Source organism: Corvus kubaryi, unplaced genomic scaffold, assembly GCF_017639235.1.
Source record: "Corvus kubaryi isolate FWS band 111438036 unplaced genomic scaffold, C.kubaryi_AGA036_p1.0 37284, whole genome shotgun sequence".
In the NCBI taxonomy this organism is placed as follows: domain Eukaryota; kingdom Metazoa; phylum Chordata; class Aves; order Passeriformes; family Corvidae; genus Corvus; species Corvus kubaryi.
Window position 1 is genome coordinate 7,974,334 of NW_024581088.1, and position 26,570 is coordinate 8,000,903.

A 26,570-nucleotide genomic window follows, 5' to 3' on the forward strand; every position below is an offset into this window, starting at 1 on the left:
CGGGGGCGGGCGCGGGGCCGTGCGGCGCGGCAGCGCCCCCTGGCGGGGCGGGGCGGGCGCGGAGCGGAGCGGAGCGGGCGCGCAGCGGGAGCGGAGCGGGATGGCGGGCGCGCTCACCGACGTGCTGGGAGAGGTGCTGGTGGCCGCCGACGGCGAGGAGGTGGCCGTGTCGGCGCTAGCCGCCCGCGGGGTCTCCCTGGTGGGGCTCTACTTCGGCTGCAGCCTCGGCGGCCCCTGCGCGCAGCTCGGCGCCAGCCTGGCCGCCTTCTACGGGCGCTTCAGGGGGGAGGCGGCGGCGGCCGGCGGGCAGCGCCTCGAGATCGTCTTCGTGTCGGCGGAGCAGGAGCAGCAGCAGTGGCAGGAGGCGGTGCGGGCCATGCCCTGGCTGGCGCTGCCCTTCGCCGACAAGCACCGCAAGGTGAGACCCGCGGCCGCGGCCGGGCGGGGGGCGGCGGGGCGCGCCCCGGGCTTTGTCTGGGGGCCGCGGGGCTCGGCCGGGGCTGGGCGCCTTCCAGAAAGTTCCCGGGGGAGCTAGGGAAGCGGCGGGGAGGTGGCGGCCGCTGTCCCGTGGGGCGACGCCGTCTCGCCCGGCTCCTGCGGGGCCTGGGAGCCGCGGCACCGGGGGAGCCCCTCTGGGCTGGGCGTCGTGGTCTGTGCGGGGGCCGGACCCGCTGGCCTCGCCGGGCCCCGCAGAGGAGCGGGGCTGCAGGTGAGGTGTGAGGGGAGCAGCTCCTCCGAGCCCAGCCACGGGCACGGCGTCGTTCAGGCGGGCGCCCGAGGAAACCAGACCTTGGCGTGGGCAGCGGACACGGTGCCCGTGGGCTCCTGCGTGGGCTTGGGCACAGAAAGGAGCCGTGGAAGGACACGCGGTGGTTGAGGTGCGAGTGAGCCCGGCTCGGCTGGGAGCTGCTGGTGAAGCTGCCCGGCCAGTTTGTGGGATGGGGTTTGTTCCTCTCGTTCGGTGTGTTCGATACTCTGCAAGTTACAGCCTCTCATCCGTAGAGTTTAATCTGAAAGATAATGGACAGAAAGCACGCTAAGACCCAGACGGGGCAGGCTGTGAGGAAAAGGCAGGCACAGGCTGAGCCGCCAGTTCCCAATGAGCGCGCAACACTTAAAAGAAAAAAAAAAAATCCTCTTTACAAATCTAATCTCTGGAAGCAATTGAGTAAGAATGGAAAAGATGGTGCCCCACAGTGCCATTTCTAAACGTCTTTCTGGTGAGTGGTTGAGGCCGCGGGTGTGGAAGCAGCGTGCAGGCTCTGGCTGGGCTTTGGTTGGGATTGGGATAACGCTGGTACTTGCAGGGCTGGGGGTGGCTGAGCCACCTCAGGCATCCCCTGTGTGTGGACACCGCGAGGCTGTGTTGGGATGAAAGGGATGAGAGGGATGACATCTTCCTGGATGGGTCTCTGAACCCTGCTCTGCCAGCACTCCGCTCTGTTCCTTAGGTAAAGGAATTGTTAAAGGAAAAGTTGGCCGTTGTCTGGCAGTGCCATGTGATGTCCCCATGATGCTGAGAAGAGATGTAGCTTTGAAACATGGATTTGGCTTTTTTTATCTTGTTTGCCACTGGCTTTTTGTCACTTAGCCCACAGTTCTGCAAAAACTCACGTATTTAATGCTGTGCACCTGGATAATAGTGCTGCCCAAGGCCCCCAGTTTGCCCCTTTGAAGTCCCGACACTTCTAACTGGGAGCTCGCCCAAGTGGTCGGGATCTGAGCAGTTTCATTAATCAGAGGAGCTGCAACAGAAGCTTCATCCGTCAGAGAAACTACAGTTTAACTCAGGTTTCTTTTAAACCAAACCCTCTTCCTACAGGGATGTGAAAACACTGTGGTTCCAATTAGTAGCTGACCATTTCCCTACAGAACATTTCAGATTATTTAGATGGTGGGACTTCTGCTTGCCATATTTGCTTTAAAAATTCCACTGCAATGTAGTTAAATGGTCGGGAAATCATAGAAGTGGAAGGTGGCATTAATTTTACATGCTGGCCAATGCTCCCATCTATTAGATTGCAAGAAAACATGAAATAAAAAGATTATGGGGTCTTAAACTCTTATTCCAAGAAGCCCTGAGTTAAATTCAGGATTATTTTTGTGTGGAGTGTAAAGTAATTGAAGCTCGTGCTGTATATTTTCAAAACTAAGCAGATGTGATGTGGCTTTGGAGGAAGCTTAATCTACGGATAACAGAGGACCTATTTGTAAGTTGTAAGGGCAATTATGTCAGGATATCAGATTTCTAAACAGGAGATTTATAACCTGTAGCTCAGGCAGTTAGAAGTTTCCTTGTGTAATAGGCTGATTTTTTAAATAGTCGGGTTAATGACCTGACTCCCCAGAAAAGCACAAACTTTCTATTTTTCAAAAACATGCCAGCGAGAGCTGGGGATGTCGAGCATATGTTCAGTACCTCACGGGCTTAATTTGTTTTAAAACAAAAGCATTAGAGGAATGTAGGCAGTGCTTTTGAGTTATGGTTCCTTTGCACTAAGGGATACTCCTAAACTCCAGCGAATTACACAGATTTATGGGAAGAAAGGGATATTATGGATGCAGGGTAGAGACAGCGAGAGAAGTGGGAACACTAAGAGCTCTGTCCCTGAGCTCTCAGCTCCCTGTCCTTGCAGGTTACAGGGCTTGTTTGGGAGAAGCTCTCCCCAGCAGGGTTGAGTGTGAGTGATGCCCAGGCTCAAAGACCTCCAGAAGTCCTTTCCAGCCAACACTTCCCATTATGGCTTGGTTACTTTATCTACTGAGGCCATGAAAGCTTTGAGGAAAGATGATGGCTTCCTATCCTATATAAAAGCATCACTTTTGTTGCTCAGAATTATTGAAAAATATTACTTTTAAGGTCCATCTGTCATTGTGCACGTCGTGTACTCTGCATTTTTCTACATCTCTCCTTCTTCCAAACCGTGGGCACCAGACGTTGATAGATCTTAAACCCCAGGCTCCTATCTGGGTTTGCAGTAAAATTCCCACAGTCCTAAAAGTAAATTAGCATCTAACTCTGATGATTATTGGGGAAAGTAGTAGGAATTGTCAAAGCAAACAGCCACTCTCCGTTGAATGCCTTGGTAACTCAATAATGCCGGGGTGCAGTTACCAGGGACAACCAGTCCAATTGGAGTAACTTCAGCACACAGCAATTTCTGCCTCCAAACCAGTAATAAAAGAAAGCAGTACAAGTCAGCAAACATCTGGCCGTGGGGAAAGCCTTTGATTAATGAGGAGGATGGCATTATGCCTCTGTCTGAGCCACAGCCAGACCTATTATTGGGTGGGTTTTTTTGAAGGACAAAACCAGAATGCGCCAAATGAGATCGGAGGCCTTTAACTTGTGGTGCACATCCCTCAGTTAAGTTGTTCAGCCCTGGATTTGGGCATCCAAAGGTAGCTTTTGGTAATTGATTTGTCTTCTGATAACTGATTTGTCTTCTGGTGTGGCTGAGCAGAGCATGGGGGAGAAGATGTTGCTCTGTGTCTTCATTTTGTTTGCGGTTTTGGTTTACCATCGCCCCGTTGTTACCTGTTTGCACGGACATCTGCTCGAGTTCTGGAGGGTTGATTTAATAACAGCTTTAGTCCCTGATTGCTGCTGAGACCCTCAGTAGTGTAAACAGCCCCCATCTGCCTACATGCCCTGATGTCCCCCAGAGCCCACAACGAGGTGTCTCCCTTCCTGCTGTCAGAAGGATCCCAGACTTCTCCTGGTGAGCTCCACACCATCCCTGCTGCAGAGTCCACCTACACTCAGGGTGAATTTGGGTGCTCTTCTAGGCCTTACGGCACACTGGCTGTTGGAGGAGGGCACAGCATGCTGTGCTGCTGTGGGACATCTTGGTCATCTCTGCTAAGAAAAAGATAAATTGTCCACATTCTTCATTGCGTAGCTCTCTCACGTAGTTCCACACAGGAGTGGGAGAAAGGAGACTTGGGGTGCTGGAGGAGAAAAAGCTCTACAGTGAGGGAGCAGCAGTTTATCTTTCGCTGTTGTTTATTTGCCTTTGCTTTTGTTTTTACTTGTTACTTTCTTGGCCCAGTCATCTTCCTCGTTCCTCATTCTTTTTAATCTTGGATTTTCTCCTGACGCTTGCTCGGTGCATCCACACAGGGCCACAATGGTGTTGGGGCTGTGCTTTGCCTCTCTTGTGTTTTGTGTTTTTCTGCTGTATTTATGCATCTGGTTGAGAGTTGTACAGATTTTTCTTGGGAAGGCTGAGATGCTTCTGTTCTGGATTTAAATAAATGCAGAACATGTTGATTGTTTTTCTGTGATTATTCAGTCAAGTATCTGAAAACAATTTGAGGATCTCCCTTTGCTCACACTGGTAAATTCCATTTGGTTGGGACAGAGTGTTTTCCCTTTTTCTTAAAAGATCATTTATTGTGGGAGCCTCTCCTAATAAGACACTGGGTACTAATTTTCTAGGTAGTCTTTGTGCAAGAAATGGTGGGGAGAAGATAGAAATGTCATTAAATTAGACTGTACACAGTATTTTTGTGGAGGAGAAATCTTCAAACCCTTGATTACAGTTTAAGGTACACCGTGATTTTCAGGGACTCAGAACTTTTCTGTTTGAAATTGCCATCTGCTGAGATCTGGGAGGCAAGTGGTCAGCACAGATGTGGGATTTGTCTTACAGAAGATTTTGTAATTCACTTGAAGCAGCTTTTGAATTTCATCATATAAAAATATCTAAGTAATCACTTTCAGCTGTATTCCTGATTTTATATTTCTGGGGTGGGAATGTTTATGAACTCTTTGGCTCGCGGAGCTGTAGATTTGAAAAATATGGTCTTTTCATGACATCAGGCTATTGAGTAAGAAGCAAGGCATTAGCAGCACCAACTGATTCTTTGTTTGCTTTGAAACTCGCTGGTTCTGAAATGTAAGAATGGGAGATGTATGAAGGGAGCAGAGGGAAGCCTGTGTGCTGTTTTTCATTGTGGCATCTTAATCCAGATGTTGAAATGAAAACGTTTGTTTAAAAATGCTCGGTTGACAATTTCGTTTGTTACTCTCAGGTTGCAGGACTGAGCAAAGGAACTTTACTTTGTAAAGTAATCTGTGCATAGTTCTTCTCCAAAAATGCATTCTTTAGAGGCTGAACACGTAACAGCTTTACAAAAGAGAGTGCAGAACAATGGAGTGTTTTTCCCTGTGATTTTGGAGACGTTCAACAGTGAACTCCAATTATGAGTGAGGAGTAAGCTATTCAGTATTTCCACATTGTGCAGATGACATCGAAGCCAAAACATTTTGACTTCTTCTTGTTGTTGTTGATGCCTTTTTTCCAAATTATTTCTATGTGTTTTTTACACAGCTTTGCTGTGTTTTACACCCTCCATACAATTAGCAGTCCTCTCTCATGCCAAGACCCTAATCCTCTGTGAAATCCCCGTAAGCGTCAGTAGACTGCGAGTCTGGGGACTGTGCCCTGGTCCTGCGAGAGTTGCAAAAACATCACTGATGTCCATGGAGGTTGGATTTCCCCCCATATCCAAACTGTTGCCTGCCTGAGCGCTTTCCCTGGGGGAGAATTAATAGTTTAAAAGTCTTGCTGACGTGTTGTCTGCTGTGGTGTTTATTACATCCTTCGGTGGGTAATTGCCCATGTTTTAGGACCTGCTCTGAAAGTCCTTGGGCATCTTTCCATTATCAAATCCTCCTGGCTCCAGGGTGGGGGGACAAGCAGTTTGCTAATCACATGATTGGCTCTTGAACAGGGCTCTACACGTCCCATCCCAAAAACTGACATCAGGTTTGCGTTGCCTTCGCATGGTGGCTTCTTCAAGTGGTTCGGTAACAGTTTGAAATGCAGTAGCTGTCTCCTCATTCACTACTCCAAACAATCTTCTGGTACTGTTGCCCACAGGTATTGCTTAGTACTAGAAAGTTTGGGTGAGATTCATTATGAGTTCATTGCTGACAGGTTTGGGTTTTGGAAGAGTCCAGGATGTTTTAGAGTTTTTTGATCCTTTCTCATGGACAAACTTTTAGTGTTTCAAAGTGGCACGTGGTGGGGTGAGTGTGTGGGACTGGGGTAAGGTTTCACTTCTCCTGAATTGCTTCTGGGTAGAGCTCTCTGTTTTGCATTCCTGTTTTTTTCATCCATGCTCCCAGCATGGAAGTTGGGGCATGGTTTTAATCTAAGTCAAGTCAGAAAATATTGCACTTTTTGGTGACCACACCATGGGGATTCTTGTCCCAACCCTCCTCCCCAACAATCCAGATTCAACACAGTGATTGCCTCCTCCTTATTGCTAGAGTTTGATGTGAAATATAGGGATCTAGGGAAACTAAGAGGGCATGGGAGGCTGTAGTACAGCAGGCTGAACTCTGAATTCAGCAAAACAAATTTGAGCAGCGCTTGCCTGAGCATTTGTTTGATGAGAAGCTCATTGGTGTGTGTGGATTGCTTCCTCCTCCTTCCCCTCCCCATTTTTTTATCAGGGAAACAAGTTCCAAGCAAAATATTCCAAAGTGATATTTAATTACTCTTTAAAATGCAACTATTTGTCTTATCAGCCATGTGGATTTCTATTTGCTGCTTTGATTTGACAGTTAGTAGTTTGTAATTTTTGAAAAGCTTACACGCTCCAGGAATCTGTGATTTTTATGCTTTTGAAAGTCGAGATGTTGAATTAACTGCAGCTTTGAACTATTCACAGATAATTTCAGGCCCCCCGCTTTCAGGAAATAACAAGCTGACTCCTGAGCTTTCAGGCTGGGTTAAATACTGAATAATCACGACTTTATAGCTGCATGCGCTCTCTAAACTGGTTCCATGGCACATCACAGCGTAATGCACGATAGGTTTAAAATGTTTTTGTAGACAGATCACTTTGTGCTCGTGCCATCATCTCCAGATAATAATGGTTGGGAAAGGAGGGAGTACTGCCAGCCTGGGAGGGTGCTTGGATTCATTACAGCTTGGGCTTTGGGCACATTAATTCCTCTCTGTTCTTGCGGTGGGAGCCCAGATGGGGGACCTGGGGGTGTTCTGGGGAGAGGGCTTTCTCCAGCACTGCCTTGGTGTCCCTCTGCAGAGCAGCTTCCTCTGTGCTGGCTAGAACTGCTGCTTCTCAGCTGATGCTCCGTAGGCAAAAAAAAACCACAATCAAAGTTAAATCTGTAGGTTGTAAATTAAAGACAGGGTCAATGGAGAAGCTGGGAGTGGGATGAGTTGACAAGTAAGCAGACAGACCTGTTAAATTCTCTCGTGGGAAAGTGAATTGTATGAGTATTTCAGATTACAACATGAGTGCCTTGTCTGATAGCTGATCACATTTTCATCATCTCCGTTTTCCAAGGAAAATGCAGTGTCTTATTGATTTGGCATAGAGTACACACAACTAATGGAAGGGTGGAACTAAAAAGATGCAGGAATGTTTTCTGCATACTCTCACGTCTGTCTTTCAGCACTGTGAACAATTGCAACCAACAATTAATATGTAAAGAATTTGCAGCCTTTATTTAGTGTGAGTGACTGACTGCTCAGTTGCGTCAGGGTGGTAGCTGAGCATCTGCAATCTGATCAAACCCATGCTGGGGCTCAGCAAGTCCCTCTGGCCTCAAAACAAAGGGATGGGAGCCCTCAACAAGGCACAGGGCAGTGTGGGGGTACAGGGTCCCTGCCTGTGTGGGGAGATCCTAAACACCATGAAGAATCTGGTTTGTAAAGGATGCATTCCGAGTGATAGGTGCTGTTCCAGCTGTGGAGACCAGGAATGGTGCACGGGAGGAGAGCAAACCCTCACCACAGCTGAAGGTTTGTGATGAGGAAGGCAGCAGGGATACCCTGGAACAAGGCTTGGCTGCTTCTCCAGGCAGACAAAGCACTGTAGCAGCAGGGTGGTATGAGAAATTAATTGCTGTGTGGTTTTTGCAGCATTGGAATCTGTCCTGCCCAGCCAAGAAGAGAAGCTCCAGGGTCCTCCAGCAACATTTTGTCTGTCTTTGCAACTGTGGCTAAATCCAGCCTGACTTAAAAATATTTTAATGGATAAAAGGTGCAAAAGTCCCTATTTAAAATGAATTTGCCAAGAGGAATCAGATTTTAATTACGTGTTTGAGGTATAAAAAAATATCTGATGGCATCCTCAGCTGTGGGCTGAGACCCCAGGGAGTGGGTGGCAACTGGCACGAGGGGTCAGAACCCACCAGGAGGGTTCTCAGCAAGGCTGGGCCTTGACAGCTGAGAAGGGAACATTATTTTACGTTTCAGGGCAAGGATTTAAAAATCTGGGTGAGAATTAAGTAATGTTTGCAGAAGAGAGTATAAGGCGACTGAAACGAATTGCAGCTGGATGAGCGAGCCGGAGAGAGAAATTCTAGTTCTCCCTCATTCCCAAGAGATTCCCACTGGAGAGATGAAGTCATAGCTATGACTTCATTAGTGTTAGCTCAGGATGCTGACAAATGAGCCCGCTAGATTTGCGTCGGGCCAGCTGACGGGGACACTGCTCTGGCTCTCTCCCTGTGCCCTGACAGTCTCTGCCCTTGCCACGACGGTGGCAGAAGCGAGCGCCGCTTCCGCAGCCAAGCTGATCCAGCTCAGCGTTTGCTTTTGAACTGCCGCCGCTTCATCCTTTGTGCCAGCTCTGAGCTGGCTTTGATAAATCCTGCTGGGCAGAAGGCAGCAGCCCAGGGATGGGCGAGCAGCAGCTCTGCAGTAGCCAAAATGTCTCCGTCAACGCCCGAGCCTGTGCCTGGCGTGGGGAGCATTAATGGTGCCCAGAAGTTCGAGCCTGGCTTCCAGAGCAAACAGAGGGGTGTAGGATCTCACCCTCATGACTCTCAGCATTGCTGTAGGAGTCCCTTTTGGAAAAAGTGTGAAATTTATTGTAATACGTGCTGAGGATCTTATGGCGGATCTGAGCTGCTAAATCCTCTAAACCTGAGCCTGCAACTTCATTGACAGGGCCTCTCACTTCACTCAGCTCCAAGCTTATGGTTTCACTGCTCCAATATTTTTCCATACATGGAAGCATTCCTGCCCCAGCCTGGGCTAATCCTGACATGCCACTGCATCTGGATGTTAGCTCATTTCTCGCAGCTGACACTGTGCAAAGGCAGATGTCTGAACTTACTTTTGTTTAAATAGATGTAATTCAGCCAGCAAAAGTCTCGCTCCATAGGTAAGCACGGGGGAAAAAAAGAAAGGAGAAAAGCCTTAAAAAAGGGGTTTTTTTCTGTTTTATGAAGCTCCCAGGGCTGTTGGGTGGATGAATTGGTCACCAGCAATGCCATACTTTGGAAATGTGTGGTTTAATTTGCAGAGGGGTAACAAACCACGGATTTGTTGTCTCTAAACCCATCTCCTTTCTGTGGCTCTGTCAGTGGAGAGGGGCCCCTACCCATCCCATCAGAGGATGCTCCTGGTCTCTCTGCTCTGCTCTACTGGCTCTTCAAAGTCTCTGGACTGTTTGATGTGTACTTAGCAGCTCAGTGGTGCTGGGGCTGCTGTACTCCTGCAACTGAGCCGAGCGCCTCGGCCATACCAGAGAAAGAGGTGCTTGTGCTGCTGAGCTGCTGCTTGAGCCGGGGGCCTGTTTATAATCCCTTCCTCACCGGGGCGGGCTGTAGGATTTAATTAAATGTCTGTGAGGTGCTCTGCGAGCCTCTGCTGAAAGGCCCTGCGTGAGGGCAGTGCCTTTGAATAAAAGCTAGAGACCTTCCCCACCCGCTGGGAAAGAGTTGGAGCTGAAGCAGTGAGACCCAGGCTGTTGAATCTGAACAGATGTTGGTTCTCCCCCACTTGGATAGTTCAAAAGGATTATTCTGCCTCTCCCAAAATAAAGGAGAAACACAGGGATTTTAGTAGTGTTGCCAGGGATCTCGGCTCCATCCCCTCGTGCTCGCTGCCGCTTAAAAGGTTGCACGCTGGGCTGGAGATGTGTGTGGAGTGTTTTGGTTGTGTTTGCAGTTCAGCATCCACTTGCGTGGCCCTTACTGGGGGTCCCAGTTTGTCCACTCTTTGCTTGGCTGCTGCTGTTGTGTGCAGGAATAAGGCAAGCTGAACTGAGCCAGGATAAAACAGGTTTCAAATGAACCAAGCTGTGTGATGGCGTGGGAAGGAGATGACAATTTCCAGATCTGCTGTTAGATCTGTGAAGCAGATGAAACTTCCTTTGTGTGACTGTTTCAGCCCCTGAGAACCAAGTGAACCAAGATGTCCTCAGCCCCACCGAGGGGACCCCTCTCCCTCTGCCCTTCCAAGTGCAGTTCAGGGTCTGAGCAACAGCAGCACCCTGGTCCTTGTGCACAGTTTTGTGTCTGGTGGGATTTTCAGCATCAGACAGGTCACCAGAGCATTAGAAATGTTCTTCCCCTTCATGTTTTTCTGACAACTGTTCTGTCACTCTCAGAGCAAATCAAAGGACACCAGGCTACAAATCCTGCCTTGCAAGTACCGCCTGGGTGTTTGGCTTGCAGGATTGCTCCTCTTTTATCAGCTGATATCTGGTGTTTTAAGAGGGCAGGGAGCTGTGCTTATTTGCTTCTGAGAGGCTGATGACTCTACGAGCTGATTTTTTAGGATGCTCCCTTTTTGATTCAGGTTTGTGGCCGTAGGACAGAGGTCCCTGTGCTGTCACATTACAGGCTGCTTCTAATGAGCTCTTCCCTGTAATCTCTGCTCGGAAATTTGCAAATAGCTGCGTGCTTAGGGAAATCCTGCTGGCTTCACCCCATGGGCAGGGAAACAGAGGTGAGAGGGGGCTGGGAGCTGGATGAGTGACCAGAGTGGAGCTCTGCCACTGCCATGATTGCCAGGTCCCAGCACTCCAGTCTCCCAGGAAAAGCCCCATCTCACACAGCACGTGAACGTGACCCTGAGATTGCGCTCTACTTCCCTCAGCCATTGCCCCCCGCTGCCACTGTGCCGTGTGCTTCCAAAATCGCTTCGTTCCAGGGTTAGAAAAGACCCATTTTTGTGTCCTAAAGCACTGGATTTCACAGACAGAGAAGGGGAAAGGTCTTAATGCCTGCAGCTTGATCTGCTAATCTGAAAGCATGGGAAGTTGTTCCTAGGGAGATTTGCTGCCTGGCTTTCTCAATGCAACTTTGCACAAACAGGGTTTGTTCCTACAATGAGCCGGAGCAGCTGGATGCCTCCCACCAAGATTGCTGATATTTAGGTCTTTGATTTTGGCAGAGACACACAGCAATAAATTAAATGAGTAGGGGAGTTTCAGAGAGTAGTACAGATGGTGGGAAACTGAGGGTAGGGACGATTTAAGTGTTAACGTATGGCACAGCTTCCACTCCTTTCCTTCTTAAAGGAATGGAAAATGATATGGGCTGCTGTTCCAGGGATTCTGCCTCCTCCTTGTCTTCAGAAACCTGCAGACCACCTCTGTTACAGTGTTTTCTTGATGATCAAGAAAGGAGAGTCCTGTGTGTGCTCCTGCCTGTGGCACAGCAATGCCTTTGGTGCCTGTCTTCATCCCAGCCTGATCCTGGTTTGCTGCATACTTGGTTTTCTGCTTTTCTCTCTGGGAAAGGCAACTGTTAAATGAGATTTCTTCTATCTTTTGCTTTTTTTCCTCATTAGGTCTGACCTGGTTTTGCTTTTGTTAAGCTGTGAGGTTCAAGTGAAACTATTTCATTCCTTTATCCCCCTCTGTCTGCATTAATTCTGTGTCCTGACTGATGGTTTAATTATTGTGCATGACAGGAGCATCCAGGGCCTCGATTGGCAAAAGGTGTTTATTTCTTAGGTGGTGCACAAAGTAGATTTTTGTCACCCTGCTGGCTCCCAGGACGGGTTTTTGCCTAGAGAGGCAGTTTTCAAACCAGTTAATTGCTACGTTGTGAAGCAGAAGGGTAGGTGGCTGTCCCTGCCTTTCCCTGCAGGCACGTCCCTGCCCGCTGTGTGGGACCAGTGGCTCTTCAGATGGAAAGATGGGGATGTGGTAGGCTGGGAGGAGCCTCCTAGGTTGGGAAGAGCTGTTTTGGAGAGGGATGGTGAGTGTGGGAGAAGCAGGTGGATGGAGGGATGGATGGAGGGAGAGAGGCATGAGGACCAGGCTGGAGCAAGGAGTGGTGCCTCACCTGAAGTCACTTTGCTGCAGACAGCCTGGATTTGAATTGCAGGAAGGCTCCAGATTTTATTCTGTTTTAAGAATTAAACTCCCTCTGAGCCCTGCATGTTTTACGTTGTTTTTTGGCTTGGGCTGACCGAGCAGTGGCCTTGTGTTGAGCCACATCCAGATCCTGGTTTGATGTTTGTCCCCATGAGGATTTGCTGCAGGCTTTGCCGCTGAAAAAGTGGAGTCATCTGCATAAACCCCACTAAGTCTCTATGGTAAGAGGCCACCAAATACCACCTCTGTCTGTGGCCATCCCTCTAATTATGAAAATAATAACCCCAGGCAAAGCTTACAGCCCTGCTGGTGGCTCAGGGTCTGTTGTGCTGGGCCCTGTTCAGAGAACTGCATTTGAAGGAGATGGTCCTTACCCTACAGGTGGTTATATAGGGCTGTGTGTTACCTCCCCCCCAACACCATGGGTGCCTCACCCACAGTGACAGGCCAGGCTTGATGCCTCCTGCCTTGTGGACACACAGGTTTGGGATCTGGAAGGGGAAGTGCAGACTTCCCACACCTCTCTTCTGTCTTCACAGTGCTGCCTTCTCCAGGTTTGAAACTGGAAATGGGATTTATGTCTGGCAGGTGGCTGGGGCAGAATAAGTTCCCTAAAAGTGGTGGCTGCCATCTCTGGCTGAGTGCATCTTCATCTGTTTCCTCCCCTCCTGAGAGCCAGAGCAGGGATTATCCAGAACAAATCCCGTTACCCAGCTGCCTCCTCAGTGAAGGAGTCACAGGACAGGAGCGCCCTGTGGAACATAAATCTGTTAGCAGATGACATCACAGGTGAAGGTTTTTAGGCTTTCTTTGCCAGAAAGTGGCAGTGTTGATTGCCAGGCTTAGTAGTGAAGAATTTGAAGTTGTGAGTCATCCCTCAATTTATGTCTTAAGTATGTAGTGGTAAAGCTTAGGAAAATCTGTGTATGTATAAAGTGTTTCCTCTTAGGGAGCTGAGAACCCCTTAGGTGCAGCAATTACTATTTTACTTAATTGGGATTGAAATACCAAACGATCAGAACATGCCAGCTCGTGTCTGTTATGGGGAAAACTCAATTGCTCAAGAGAAAGGTCTTTTCATCCTGTCTGGATGAAAATCTATTGAAAAGAAAAATACCTGACATTTTTTGGTCATCTGCTCAAACGTCTGTCGGGGCCCATGGAGGTGGTTCTTGGTGATGAAAATCATTTGTGAGAGGCAGCTCCCAGCAAGGAAAAGGATTCTTTGCTGATTCTCAGACTTGTGGTATTTAGCTTGGTATTTTACTTGCAATTACTCCAGCAATTAGTACAGTTACAGATTTTGTCTTGCCCCTGCTGCTCTGTGTGCACTTCTCACAAGACATTTGCTGGCCTGCCCTGAGGATAAACCTGCCGTGTGCAAAAGCACATGCTGGGGAATCAGGATCCATGTGGATGTTTGCTCTGACCCTTTGCAACTGGTGAGACAGTGTCTGGCCCTGAGCAGCTCCTGCACAAGTCAGTGCTTCCTTTGCCTGTGTCCACCTACAGCTGCTTAGTGACATAAAAGTGAGGGGCAAACAAGCTGTGCCTGTGTTTTCCTTCCATTGTTAAATACTTCCAGTCATCCTTGCAGTAGCTGAAAATGCACAGAGCCCACCAGTGATATGTGGGGTGTTGGTGCTGTGATCTCACGGCCAGAGCCTTGCTGAGAACATGAACCTTGTAAAAAGAAGTTAAACTTCTTCTGTAGCTCAGCAGATTGGACATTGTGTCACAGAGATAGAAAACTCCTGCCTGACATGAGCTTGGGCAAACACTTTTCATGCTATTTTGTGCTTTTTTTCTCCACCATTACTCACAGCATTTGCTTTGTTCAGAGCTTCAAGCTATGTGAACCGGTGTGTAATTGCCCTGGAGGGCACATCATGCTGACACAGAGCTGCCAGACACCTTCTGATTTCAAAGTGCCATTTACTCACACATTTTCAGTGTTTCTTGTTTGTGCTGGTGAAAGCAGCTCCTGACAGAGAAATGGATATTGGTGTGAGCAGCTCCTGCTGCCATGCTGAGCCTGTTCAGCTCCTCAGGTGAATGACCAGCCTCATTCCAGCTTCCCTGGTAAGAGCCACTGAAGGACACCACAGGGTTCTTTCCCGCTTGCTTAGCTAAATGTTACTAAAGAAAATAAGTTGATAATCAAGTCCAGACCTTTTTGCAGGAGTTGCCATGCTCTGCTCCCACCCTGCTTTCCTTTCCCTCACAGTGAGCAGAGGGCTCCTGATGTGTTGGAAGAGCCTTGTTGGCTCATTGGGGTTCAGAGATCCTGCAGTGACCCTCCAAAGAAAAGAGCAAAATGCCAGTGGTCTGGTTGCTGTCCCTTCACTCTCTAGCAGCCCATCTGAGTCCATTTTCTGCTCAGTTATGAGCTCTTCTTCCTTCTGTTTATGCTCCACTTAACAAAAGATGTTGGAGCCAGATGATTTTTCTGCAGAGGATTTAATTTCATTGGAGAGAAGCAGCAGTTTGTAAAACAGTCCATGGGATTAGTGTCGCCTCAGCTCCTACACGATATTCCCACCCCCTTCTTGAGTATGATTTCTTTGAAAGCTGAAATTTGCATTGCTGTTGATGCCCTGCCAGGCACTCCAGCAGGGTTACTTTCCCTTGGATGCAGTTCAAGAAACCATCATTCCTTTTCTCATATTGTTTCTCATCAAAGGAGAGGAGCACCTTCCCTTCACTGCCCTGCTCCCTGCAGCACTGGCTGAAGTAGCCATGGATGTTCTTCAGTCCCACCATACTGGAAATGTGAACTGGAAATTATTTTGGTGGCATGGAAGCTGAAGCATTCATGTCCTGAAGAAAATAGACTTCAGCATTTAAAAATCTGTTCAGAGTACTGGTAGAGGTCTTGATTAAAGCCCATGCATGTCTTTGGGGTATCTTTAATTTTGGGGATGTATCATTTAAGTAGACAGTGTTGGGTGAACTGGTGTGTGTCTGTTTCCTATATATGTCCACCTGATTTACCTGATCTCTCCTTAATCCCCACCTTGCCTTATCGTAATGAAACTACAACAGCTGGGTTGTTGGGGGGAAAACCCCTTTTCCTAGAGAGAATATTGAGGTTCAGTGGATTTTCAGAGAAAATGTACGAGCTTCACTGGCAGGAGAACCGGCCAAGCAAGTCCGCAGTGGATTTGAGATGTTGGCTTTGTGGCTTTTGTCTAGCAGAGCCTGAGCAGCATTTGATGCGTAGACGTTTTCAGACATTTCGCATGGAGAAGGTGTTGGCAGGTCTGTTGTTAACACCCTTGCCTTTAGGCCAAACTATTGAAAATTCAAGTTCAGCTTGAATCTCATTTCAATGGCTTGGAAGGCTGCAATCTGATGGGCTGAAAAGATCTCATCCAACTCCAGCCCTTATTAGGAGCTTAATCTGAAGCGCAGCCAAAGCCCAATAAGGGAGAGGGCAAAAAAAAAAAAGCAGTAAAATGGAACAAGAAATGTGCATCCAATTTACAGTATTCCTCTGCAACCTTAATTTGTCCCCCTGTATATGTTACGATGCCGTTTCTAATTACAGGATTACATATGGGTTTTTTCCATGGCACCTCTGCCCTTGCTGCTCCTGGAGGGCAGCTGAGGCAGCCCAGTGAAGGATGGGGCTCCATGTGTAGGACTTCAGCCCTTCATGGTGCTGGATTTGGAGGCAGAGGAGTGAGGCAAGTCATGGAAAAAGCGAGGGTAAAGTGTTGGTTGAAGAGACGGGAATGCCTGCTCTGCTGCTGCCGCAGGGCTCGGGATGGTGCTGGGTAAATTGCTTTTCATGCACAACGAGGGACTTGATTTCCCGGGTCCCCAGGGTGAGGGTTGAGTTGCAGAAGTGCTGAGTGCTCCTGCTGCAGATGATCTCATGGGAAGTTGTACGTCAAACATTTAAAATGCCGCTCCATGCTATTTATTTTTTTAAAAGGGAGCTGGAGGCTGATTCTGGAACTGGATGCCCAGAGCTTCTCTGTAACTCTTTTCTTTGGCTATAAACCGGAGGTGTTGTGAACGTAGTTCTCTAGGATTTTATGAAAATAAATTCAGAATCCTTTGAGAAGAATCCCAGTCTGCAGTGGCAAGACGCCTTCATTTTTGCCTTGGAGCAGCACATGAAAAGTGTGAAGTGAAGAGAGCTGAGTGCTGTGCATGCACAACCAGCAGAAACCCAGAGCTGAGTAATTCCTCTGTTGTTGAGCATCTCTTCTCAGTTCTAACTGCGTCAGGACTGTGTGCACACCTGATATGTGGCCATGCTGTAAAGACCCCTGCAAGTGGACCAGATTAATGCTACAGAAACAGCATATTTCCAGCACATCCTCGCTTGCTCTTCTGGTGCAGTATGGGAGAAATACTGGGAGGGTACAGGCATCGCTCTCCAGCAAACAGTAACAAGGAGGAGGCTGAACAGCTCAGTCCTGAAGATGGTAATTCCTTTGCGTTTCTGACGTGTAGCATAAAGTGGGAGGTTTTTGAATCATCCAGGAAGTGTGTAGTTTAGGCTGCTAATGCCAGATGTCTGCTTTTGGCTTATCTGAATGTGGGTTGCGTTTGATTTTTAGGCTGGACCGGTGTTGTGTGTTGGAGCCTCGCTTGCAGAATAACTCCTTGTGTCCATTGAAGAAGGAGGTCGAGGGAGTTATTTTTTTCTGTGGTTTTATGGAACTCTATACCGTTGTCTGTCTCCAAGGAAGATGTGACGCACGATGGCTTTGCAGCTATGCAGCTGATGGAGAGGCACATAACTGTGGATGCTGCCACAGGGATGCTCCAGCAAGAGGGTTGGAGAGCCAAGAGGCAGCCAGCATTCCTCCCCCTGCTTCAGTACCCTTTGGACTTTGTTCCAGCTTATCTCCTTCCTCCCAAAACGTGGATTAGGAGCTGCAAAGCTCTCTGCAGGAGGAGCAGCAGGAAGAGCCCCATGAGAGGTGCTGTCAGGAGGAAGGGCAGCGCTCAGCCCTGCTCCTCCAGGGCTGTGCAAGGGTTTGAGCAGAGCTCGCTTCTATCAGCAGATGTTGTCAGGCGTGCACAGGCAAAACCTTGCTCTAATTCAGTAATTATAAAAATTCCTGGCAGAAGCTGTGTGTGACTCAGCTGCAGAAAAATTACTGAAGGAAAAAAGAGTTTACGGAGTTAGGCTGACTTGAGCACACAAGAAGGGAAGCTGGGGCTTTCTGTAAATCCACTTACTTGTCCAGCCTTAGCCTACCATGTCTTTTCCTGGAGAGAGATGAGACGGGAGAAGCAGAGCAGTGAAATCCCAGGAGCTCATCCTCCCCTGGCCACAGCTCCCTGAGGCTGATGGAGGAGGACGGATGGAGAGTTCCCTTTCCACTGCCCCGGCAGAGCCAGCGCTCAGCCCTGGAGCTGCCGTGGCTCTGGCTTGGGAAGGAGGGCAGGGCAGCCCCTTCCCTGCCAGCTCTGAGGACGGGAGGAGGCAGCTGCTGCCTGCTCAGCATTTGCCTTTGCCTTTCCCCTCACTGCACACACTGGCACAGGAATCCGAGGAAACCTCACTGGCAGAGGAATCCATGGAAGCCTCAGACAGGTCTTGACTTATCTGCAAAGGGTGTTTGCAGCTCTGTCTCCTAGGGAAGCTGCCTTTTTTTCCTTTTGTAAACATTGGATTTAGTTTTATTTTTGTTAAAACGCACATAACTAATTTCCCTTGGAATCTTTTGCAGGCGTCTGCTCTCCGTGTGTTTTGGCCTTGCTGCCCAGTGCTGGTTTTGAATCCCAGTCCCAGTGGTGGGAAGTTTTTAGAATGAATGCCAGTTGTATTTTTCTCTTCAATAGAATCACAGTGTCCGCCTGTGGGTTTTAAGCAAATATCCTTGGTTTTATGTTTTGCTTGCAAGTAGCCAGGATCCAAAGGGTGTGTAGGCAACCACAGAGATTCGGCAGGGATGCAGCACTTCCCTTTTGTCAAAAATGACTGCATTTTTCTTCCTTTTTTTGTATCCAGCATGCATCTCCCTGAGCCTGCTGCTGCTGTGCCTGGCTGTTCATCCCCTGCAGCAGGCAGGATCCATGCCTTTGTATGGGGCTGTGGTGGAGGCACCCAAGGGAGGTGTGTGACAGCCCCAGCAGTGAGTAATTTAAAATCACACCTGGGGAGTGTGGGGTAGGAAACAATCCTGCCTGGTGCCTCTGGGAGTGTGGATGTGTCTTCACTTGCTTGACTTTTCAGTGGCCAGAATGTCTTTGCTTGCACTTGGTGCTAAATTTTCTGCCTCTGTCGGTTCTGCTGTGGTCAGCCCCTCACAGCCACGTGTGTGTGTGTTACACTGGCTCTGTTGTTCAGGTGCTTTTCAGCATTTCCATTACAAAATCTAGTTTCAGTAGCACTGAGTTGTCTGCAAAGTTGCTTTTTTTTTTTTTTTCTTTTTCAATACACCATTCTCTGAGGAACTTCTAAGAACACACAGCTCCCTGGTGTCTCCAGTGCAGCAGTAAAACTGTAGCACTCATCAGCTGTACTTTTTATAGTTCCTTTAGTCGGCAGTTTTCTTAGTTCTTTTCCCTTTGATGTTGGTCACTGTCAGAAAAGAAGTTTGAAGCTTGTTGGATAGGTAATAGCTGATAGATCTTATAAAGTATTAGTAATGAAATGGGAAGTGAGCAGAAGACTGTGTAGTGGTGGTATCAGCAAGAACACCCAGTGAGAACAGTTGATTTTAGTGTTGGAGAAAGGCAGAATAAACTTCTTTTGCCTGGGATGGGAGACGGAAGCAGAAATTCTGCAAACAGGTTTGTATCTGCATGAAGCTTCCATAACTGAAGAGCTGTCTATATCCTAGGAGAGTCTTTATTTACTCCTTGGAATCCTGAGTTTTTAGAGCATGTGTTGGCCATGCAAACTCTCAGCTTTGCCATAAATCTGTGTTTTGGCAGTGCTTGTCCAAATGCCGTATTATCCAGAAAGGAGTAGATAGGGGATTAGAGCAGAATCCTTTGCTATTTATGGACTCCCTTGGGGAATACTCTTTTGAATGGGCTAAAAGGTAGCCACAACAACCCAAAGCTGCATGTGCTAAATCTTCCCTGTGGCCCTCCTGTAGATCTGCTGGGGGGGATGAAGGGGGGGATATTTCAGCTTGCAGATCTGAAACAACCTTGTTCTGGCTTTAATGATCTGTCACCTGCTGACTCCCCGGGATTCAGAACAGAATCTGGGACTCGTGCTTATTTATTTATTTATTTATTTATTTTTACGAATGGGCTGGGTTTGGAGCTTTAAATCTCTCCTTTCCTAAGCAAGCACAGATTTGGAAATCATTCATTTGTTACAATCTGTAGGAGCATCTTTCTTGTAGAAGTTGCTCATCCTTTCCCCTCTGCTCCGGAACTGCCGTAACCAGCGCGGGTCCTGCGTATCTGGGTGTCCCTGTTGGCACAGGAGGAGCAGGCTGGATGCCAGGCTGCCAGATGGAGTCTGGAAATGTTCAGCAAAGCTGCTGGCTCAGGCTGTCCTGATGCCCTTCAGCAAACTGAGCAGCAAGAACTTACCCGAGAAGGGCTTTTCTCGTCCTTTTGAAGTTGTCAGTAATCCAAAGTGCCGCCTATTCTGTGCCCAGAATTTCATCTGTCAGGCTCTAGCTCTGCCCAGTGGAGGGAGGAGCTGCTCAACCCTTGTGGAAAGAGCACAGAAGACCCAATCCAGCTGTGTTAGAGCTACTGTAAAAGGTTCTGTGCAGGTGGACCTCTTCTTTGGCTGCTTCCTGGTCTGACTGGGCACCTGGACCCTCAGACACCCCTTTCTTTGCCCACCACCTGCAAAACCGCCTGTGTAGTTTATAAGGTGCAGGGCAAATGCCATAAACTTCATAACTTGAAGACAAAGTTTTTCTTTAGGGTTGCAGCCCTACAGACCAGCTGGCTCTGGTTTAGTTTCTCAGGGTTTGGGAATTTCCTGGGCTTGGGTGTTTATCCCAGCTGCCCAGCCCCAGGCAGCCCCTGGGGTATTGTGTTTGCAAGGGGGCCAAGGTGTGTTCCTTCCACACTCCGTGGTGGAGTAGAGCAGTGCAAAGACTGTGAAATGCAGGTTTCTTTTGCAAAACTTTGCTTTTGGTTTTTCTTAGGAGCAGCAGGTTTGTTCTTGGAGAAGGGAGCATCTGCTTCGTGCAGGGCTTAACATGGCCCATTTTTGTGTGTGCTCACAGCAAAAATATGTGAGCAACAGCAAAAATCAGGAACAAATGGATGGCCAGGGCTGCCTTCTCCTTTATGTGCCTGTTTAATTGAGTAATATGCGTGGCCTTGCCTTTGTGTTTACCTTAGGGTTTGTTATGACATTGAAGATGGATTTTCCCTGGCTCTTGCACACACAGCATGTAAAACCAACACAGCTCAGTACATGATCAGTGTGTGAAGCCTGGTGCAACCTGGGAACTCAGGCTGTACTTGGATGCACCCCATTGACAGCAGCTTTGATGAGCCTAGTGGGTCCCTTCCAGCTCAGGATATTCCATGATTCTGTTCTATCATTCATTGCTCAGTTGCACCTCTCAGACTGGGAAGCTCATCTCTTCTCATGCTTGTAGCCACTTGCACTGCTTGTCAAACACAGGGGCTTGTTTCAGATTGGTTTTTCTGGAAATAGGGACATTTGGGAGAAGAGAGACCTCTGAGGTATCTCTATCTTCAGCTGTGGGCCTGGTGAGTTCTTGGTAGCCAGGGGGAGGGAGTGTGTCTGCATCCGGTTTTGCTGTCTTCTTTTAGTACAAAAAAGTTGCCTCCTAATCTTGGGATGATTTTTGTACAGACTTCTCCTTCAGTTCTCAGTTTCTGAGCCCTTAGTTCCTACCTAGGGAATTGGAGGGGTTTTTTTTCTCCCGTGCATCATAATTCCTGGGAGATTATGTAATTTATCGATGCTGGCTTGTCAGGAGAGACTTGGAATAAAAGGCTTTGTAGTGTGCTGCTTAGCTGGCTGTAAAAACATGAAAGCACCAGGTTTTTAACTGGCTTGCTCACACGGCTTTCCTCTGCAAAGCTTGAGCCAAAACACTCCTCTAGATGAAAGTCCAGGTCAGGCAGAGTTTGTCTGAGAAGGGGTATAACATTGATCTTTGGTTTAGTTTTATTTCTTGTAACCTCTCAGTAAGAGCAGGGAATGAGGATAAATTGTTTTCATCTCTCAGCGGTCAAAGATTAAGATGGATGAGGCAGTGGGTTGCCTGGAAGAAGCTGTTAAGTAAGAGCCTGGCTGTGACTTCTCTCTCTTGGATCTTGGATGAAGCTGACTTTGTGCTTCCTGCTTCCCAGGCGCACTTCCCCACGCTCCTCCTTAAATATCCAGCTGGTGAGTGATTGCCTTGAGTTTTCTGAGGTCTTTGAACTAAAATGAATGGGAAGGGCTCTGGGAATGAGGCCTCCCATCAGTCACTTGCCTTTCACCTCTGAGCACAGGGGTTTGAATCAGGTATGGCATTAAATGCACAGGGTTTGGCGTCCCTGAGGTCGCATCCTGCTGAGCCTGCCTGAGCTGCTGGCTGTTTGCTGTAGCTGATAAAGTTCCAAAAACCCCAAGAGTTACAGATCTGAGCATCATCCCATTGAGTTTGAGTAAAGAAAGAATGAAGGAGGCTTTGGATAAGAGGCAGCATGGTATTCCTGGGATTTCAGGGTCTTATTTGCCATTCTTTGGGTAAGTTTTCATGGAACAGGAATATATCTCATCTACATCCCAGATTCAAATGTTCAGGGAGAGGATTCTAGGAAACTCTGACTAATGTTCATCCTGATTTGGGAGGGCACAGGAGAGGTGCATCATCTGTGGGAGCAAAGGCACTCTGCTTGTGGTGGGGACTGTACCATAGCATCATCATGTTTTAGGTATTTAATGAATTCTGGTTTTGTAACTGGAGTCAGTTCATCACCAAGTTGCCTGTGGGGTTGAAAATGTGAGACCCTTTGATAGGGGAAATGAGTGTGTTGGAGCCCCAGATATCTTGCCCTGATCATGAGAGAAAAAAGCGCTGTTTGATTTAGGGGGGAAGGTGTTGCTGTTTGGCACCTGGGCACAGCATAATTAGGGCTCACTTCCCATGGGAGATGTGAAGCTGCCGTGCTGGGACAGAGCAGGAATGGGGCTGGCTCTGCTCTGCCTCACAGCAGCTCCTGTCCCTGCCCTGGAGCAGCCTTCCCTTGGCAAATCCTCCCTCTCCTCCCTCTCTGGTCAGCATCAGATTGGATTGGTGGTCCCTTGTGTTCAAGGGACCACTTTGTGAGTGTTCAAGTACTGATGGGGAAAGAATGTTGAAGAAATACTCAGCTTTGGGGCTCCCCAAGGTGGTGCAGTAGCTGGAGCTGTTCTGGAGCCCCAAGAGAATTCCCTACAAAACATATGGCTGCTGTTTGCTGCTGCTGGAACAGCCCCTGATTGGCATCTTTCATGCTGTCACTAAGTGGGGACCAAAGCTTGAAGAGGCATTTTTACCCTCTGTGCTCTGTATCCCAAGCCAAGGGGTTTTGGGGAGGGGAGGTGGTGGGTGGTGGTCACGCAGGACACAGGGCACTGGTGCATGGCAGGGTGGCTGCCTTCCTTCTTTTCCTGCCCTTTGATGTGCTGTGGGATATGTAATGAGCATCTGCCCTCTAAGAGAAAACAGATTTGAGTTCTAAAGTTGAAAAAAGAGGGAGCAATTTTGTTTAATCATTTTCACACCAATCCAGAGGCGTTTCTGTAAGAGCGAGCGGCATCTGGTTCGAGGGCAGCCTTGGCTGCTTTGAGCTCTCCTGCAGCTTCTGCAGTCTCAGGCAGAGATTGATGTTCCAGATGCTGTTCTCAGCAATCGGATCAATGACGTGCTTATTTAGACTTTTCATTTTTGAAAGGGGAAAAAAAAAAGTAGATTATACTTTTTAAGCTCATCTGAAGTCTTACAGATCTGTGAGGGGTTTTGTTTTGTTTGTTTCCCGGATCAGGGCCCTGCAAATTCTTTCCCTGGTTATGAACACCACTCAGAAAGCAGGAGGTGAGCTGCCTGCCTTGGTACCTTGGTACCCGGGTATTCACCCATTCCCTCCCTTCGAGCCACTGCAAGAAATACAGGATTTTTTATTCCAAACACAGAGTATTTGTTTCAAGGAGAAAGTACTTAAATGCAGCAATGCCCCTGTGCCCTGCAAGCTGCACTGGCTGTCCTGGTGTGCACTTTGGGTTGTCTCCAAACTTGTGTATGTGGGAAAATTACTGAGTGACAGGGAAAGTGCTGGGAAAGCTTTGGGGATTTGATTTAAATCTGATGAAAATCAAGGCTGCTGCCTGTTCTCCTCTGCCAGCACCCATTGGGGTGGCTGTAAAAATGGCTGCTGTGAGTTTGTTGCTGTGGTTTTCCAAACCCAGGCTTGTTATTTACCCATTTCCATCTATCCAGCATCAGTGTTGCCCTCCCAGAGCCCTGTGGTGGTCGGTGTGTTGTTTTGGAGGATGTCACTTGCCAAAGTCCCTGGATTTGGCAGGAGCGCTCCAGGAGTCCCATGGGAATGAGAGTCCTTAACCCCGTCCCAGCCCTTATCTGCTGCCTTGGCTGATGAGCTTTAATTACGGAGATCACAAATGCTTCATGTTCCTTGGGAGGCTGAGGCAATGTTTGGCTCCTGGCATACCCTGGGGCTGTCCTGGGATGAAAGTCTCTGATGGTGATCAGTGAAAGCTGCTCACCAAGAGGAGCAACAGCATCTTGTCCATCTCAGGATGAGTTTGGCTGGCTGCTGGGATGGACCCTGAGCTCCACACTTGGCTTTTGCTCTGACACGTAGTGTCCAAGCAGACCTGAACTCTTGGCCAGGGGAGGTGTCACATGTTAATTTTTGTCCATTCAGGTTCTGCTCACAGCGTGAGATACAGAAAAAAAATCCCACAAAGTAAGCTGGAATTAAGCCACAGGTTTTGTTCTCATTAGTGTAAAATCAGAAAATCTGGTGTTTCTGATGCCTCTAAGCAGAGAAGGAGAATTAACTCCCGGTAAATGTAAGCAGAGGATACTTAAAAGGCAAATTGTTCACATACTTTCTTTAAAATTTGCATGAGTGTAGCAAAAGGTCATCGCAACTGCAGTCTCCTCAGATCCTGCCTGCCGGTGGCTGATTGCAAGAGCCTGTTGCTAAGTGTTCCTGGAAACGGAATAAAGATGAAGCAAGATAATTGAACAAGAGGAGGGAGAGGGAGAGGAGGGGAAAAGCTTGGAGCTCTCAGCAGAACCGCAGGGTTGCCAAACGAGATGAGTGTGTTGGAGTTTGACTGGATGGCTGCATTCAATCAGTTCTGACCCAGGGGTGGGAAAGGGGTGACTGAGTCTGAAACTCATGGCAGATCCTTGGAAAAAGTCACTTGGACACAAGTGGATGATTTGCTTGCGTTTCCTGTGGCTCATCCAACTCCAAACACGTTGCTTCCTAGCACTGAGGCTGGAATGGGGATGGGAAGATAGACCGTGCTCCCACAGTGCTTTTCCTGGATAAAATCTCTGTTCCTGCAGCATGGATTTAGTTACCCTGGGATCATCTTCTGGACAATTCAATAATCATGGAAAGCAACAGGATAAAACAAGAATGCAAGCAGACAAATCCAGAGCTTGACTAAGGCAGAAACCTTCAACTCCAGGTGATTTGAGGGGTGTTTTCTTTCCATCTCAAGTCAGGCTCCCCTCTGAGGAAACAACTGATGGTGGTTTTGTGTGTTGCAGAATCAAATAAACCCCAGTGCAGCTCCCTTTTATTGCCGAAAAGACAAGGAAGCAAAACTTCCTGCTTAACTTTGGTCTCTCTCTAGTTGAAGCTCTTGTAAAAACACCAGGCTTTCTTCAACTCCATGGATCTATTTCCTGGAAACAGTTTTAGTAACTGTTTCTGGAGTGATTTTTATCATCCCAGAGCATTTTACAAACTGAATATAGTAACAGCTGAAATACAGCCCCATCTGAGGAGGGTTGCTGCCAGCGCACAGAAGTTTTCGGCATGTTGTAAAAGAACACACAATTTGCTTTTTCTTTGCAGAGAATCTCCCTTATTCTCACCAAAAACATGAGGTATCACTCCTGCCACTCAGCCCTCTGTGTCACCTCCTGCTTTGCTCTTGACTCAGAGACTCAGTGGCAGAACTGGTGCTGGGTATCCTTGGCTCTCTGAATCCTGCAGTCTCCGAGCCTCCCCCTCCAGCTGGGGCTGGCTGTCAGCAGAGGGAATTAATATGCTGCATCTTATCTGACATTTTGAACACCCCCGTGGGATTCACGTTTCATCAGCTCCTGGCAGCAGCTCCTTGTTTCTCCATGACTGTCTGTGCCAGTGGCAGGAGGGATACGGTGGCCAACTCTCTCACACCAGTGTCCTGCCTTCATCTGTGTGCTGACTACAGGCTCTTGCCCCTTTGGAAAACTCTACTAAAGTGGAGCTTTTGACCTTGCTACTGATTTTTCACTGTCTCTGCTCATCTTCCTAATTGGTTTGGCTGTTGCATGACACCTTAAAATGAAGAAGAGGGAGTTGCAGGCTGCTGTCCCATTCCTCCCCGGTCGATGGCTCTGGAGCTGGAGGCCTCTTGTGGCTCGGTGCTGGGTTTCGGGGACAGATCGGGTTCCCTCGCTTGCCCTGCACCTGGCCCACCATGTGTGTGTGTCATAAACCCCTCAGCCCTGTCTGCTGGCCCCATACTGGTTGTCCCTCCCCTTCCTCTGTGCCCAGCCCACACCACAACTCTGCTCCTTTGCCTGCCCTTCCCTTCCCTGTTCCCCAGTTTTGCTGGAGCACAATGTGATGGAAAAGCTGCTCTGCAAAGGAGTGGGTGAAGAAATGGCTTCTCCAACTTCCCACATGCTGATTTGTGCTGCAGTTGAGGTGCTGATGTGTCTGAGCTCTGGGCAGCTTTATTCTGCCCTGGTTTTAGTGTGTGCAGGTGATTAATTGCAAACGTGTGACTCTCAGTGGCATTTTCCCATTTAGAGATCATTGGCTGGGGCAGGTTTACATTTCCAGCCTCTCTGCTGAGGGGCTGAGTGTCAGTTTGGGGAGCAGGAGGGAGAGGAGAAGTGCTCAGCAGGAGAGCATTTTCCAGCAGCCTGTGTTACATCTGTCCTGCCTGTGTCACACGTCACTCGGATGCTCTTCCCCGCAGGGCACCCAGTGCTGGCTCAGGCCAGCACGGCTCTGGGGCTCAGCTGTGCTGGTGAAGTGTGATAGGAGGGCACAGAGGCCCTGAAAACACATCATCATCATCATCAGTGGTTTAGCCCAGAGCAGTTTTGGTGGTGTGATGTTTCCTCAGGATGGGCTTGGGACTCCAAAGGAGAAGTCCCCATGAGCTCTGTAGCTGCTCGGGGTCAGCACAGGCTGTGGGATCCCTTCCACCCCAAGAGCCGAGGAGGAGCAGGATAACTCGGAGCTGTCACTGGCAGGGATTGCTCTTTCCAGCTGGAGCTTGAGAGCACCTGGCTCTGGTTAGTTCCTGGCAT

The 26,570-nt window shown here is 48.4% G+C and overlaps 1 protein-coding gene across 4 annotated transcripts in view; it reads left to right on the forward strand.

Moving 5' to 3' along the window:
* The first annotated feature begins 46 nt into the window (after positions 1 to 46).
* The window catches only part of NXN (nucleoredoxin), a 47,916-nt gene continuing 21,392 nt past the window's right edge, over positions 47 to 26,570 (forward strand). Inside the window, exon 1 of one of the 4 annotated variants that reach the window (XM_042026344.1) lies at positions 47 to 418. In XM_042026344.1, coding sequence (XP_041882278.1) covers positions 101 to 418 — 318 coding nt within the window. In that variant the 5' untranslated portion in view covers positions 47 to 100. Of the gene's footprint in view, positions 419 to 16,112; positions 16,542 to 21,307; positions 21,419 to 26,570 lie in introns of those variants that run through there. The other 3 variants (XM_042026345.1, XM_042026347.1, XM_042026346.1) reach the window with 3 other exon arrangements.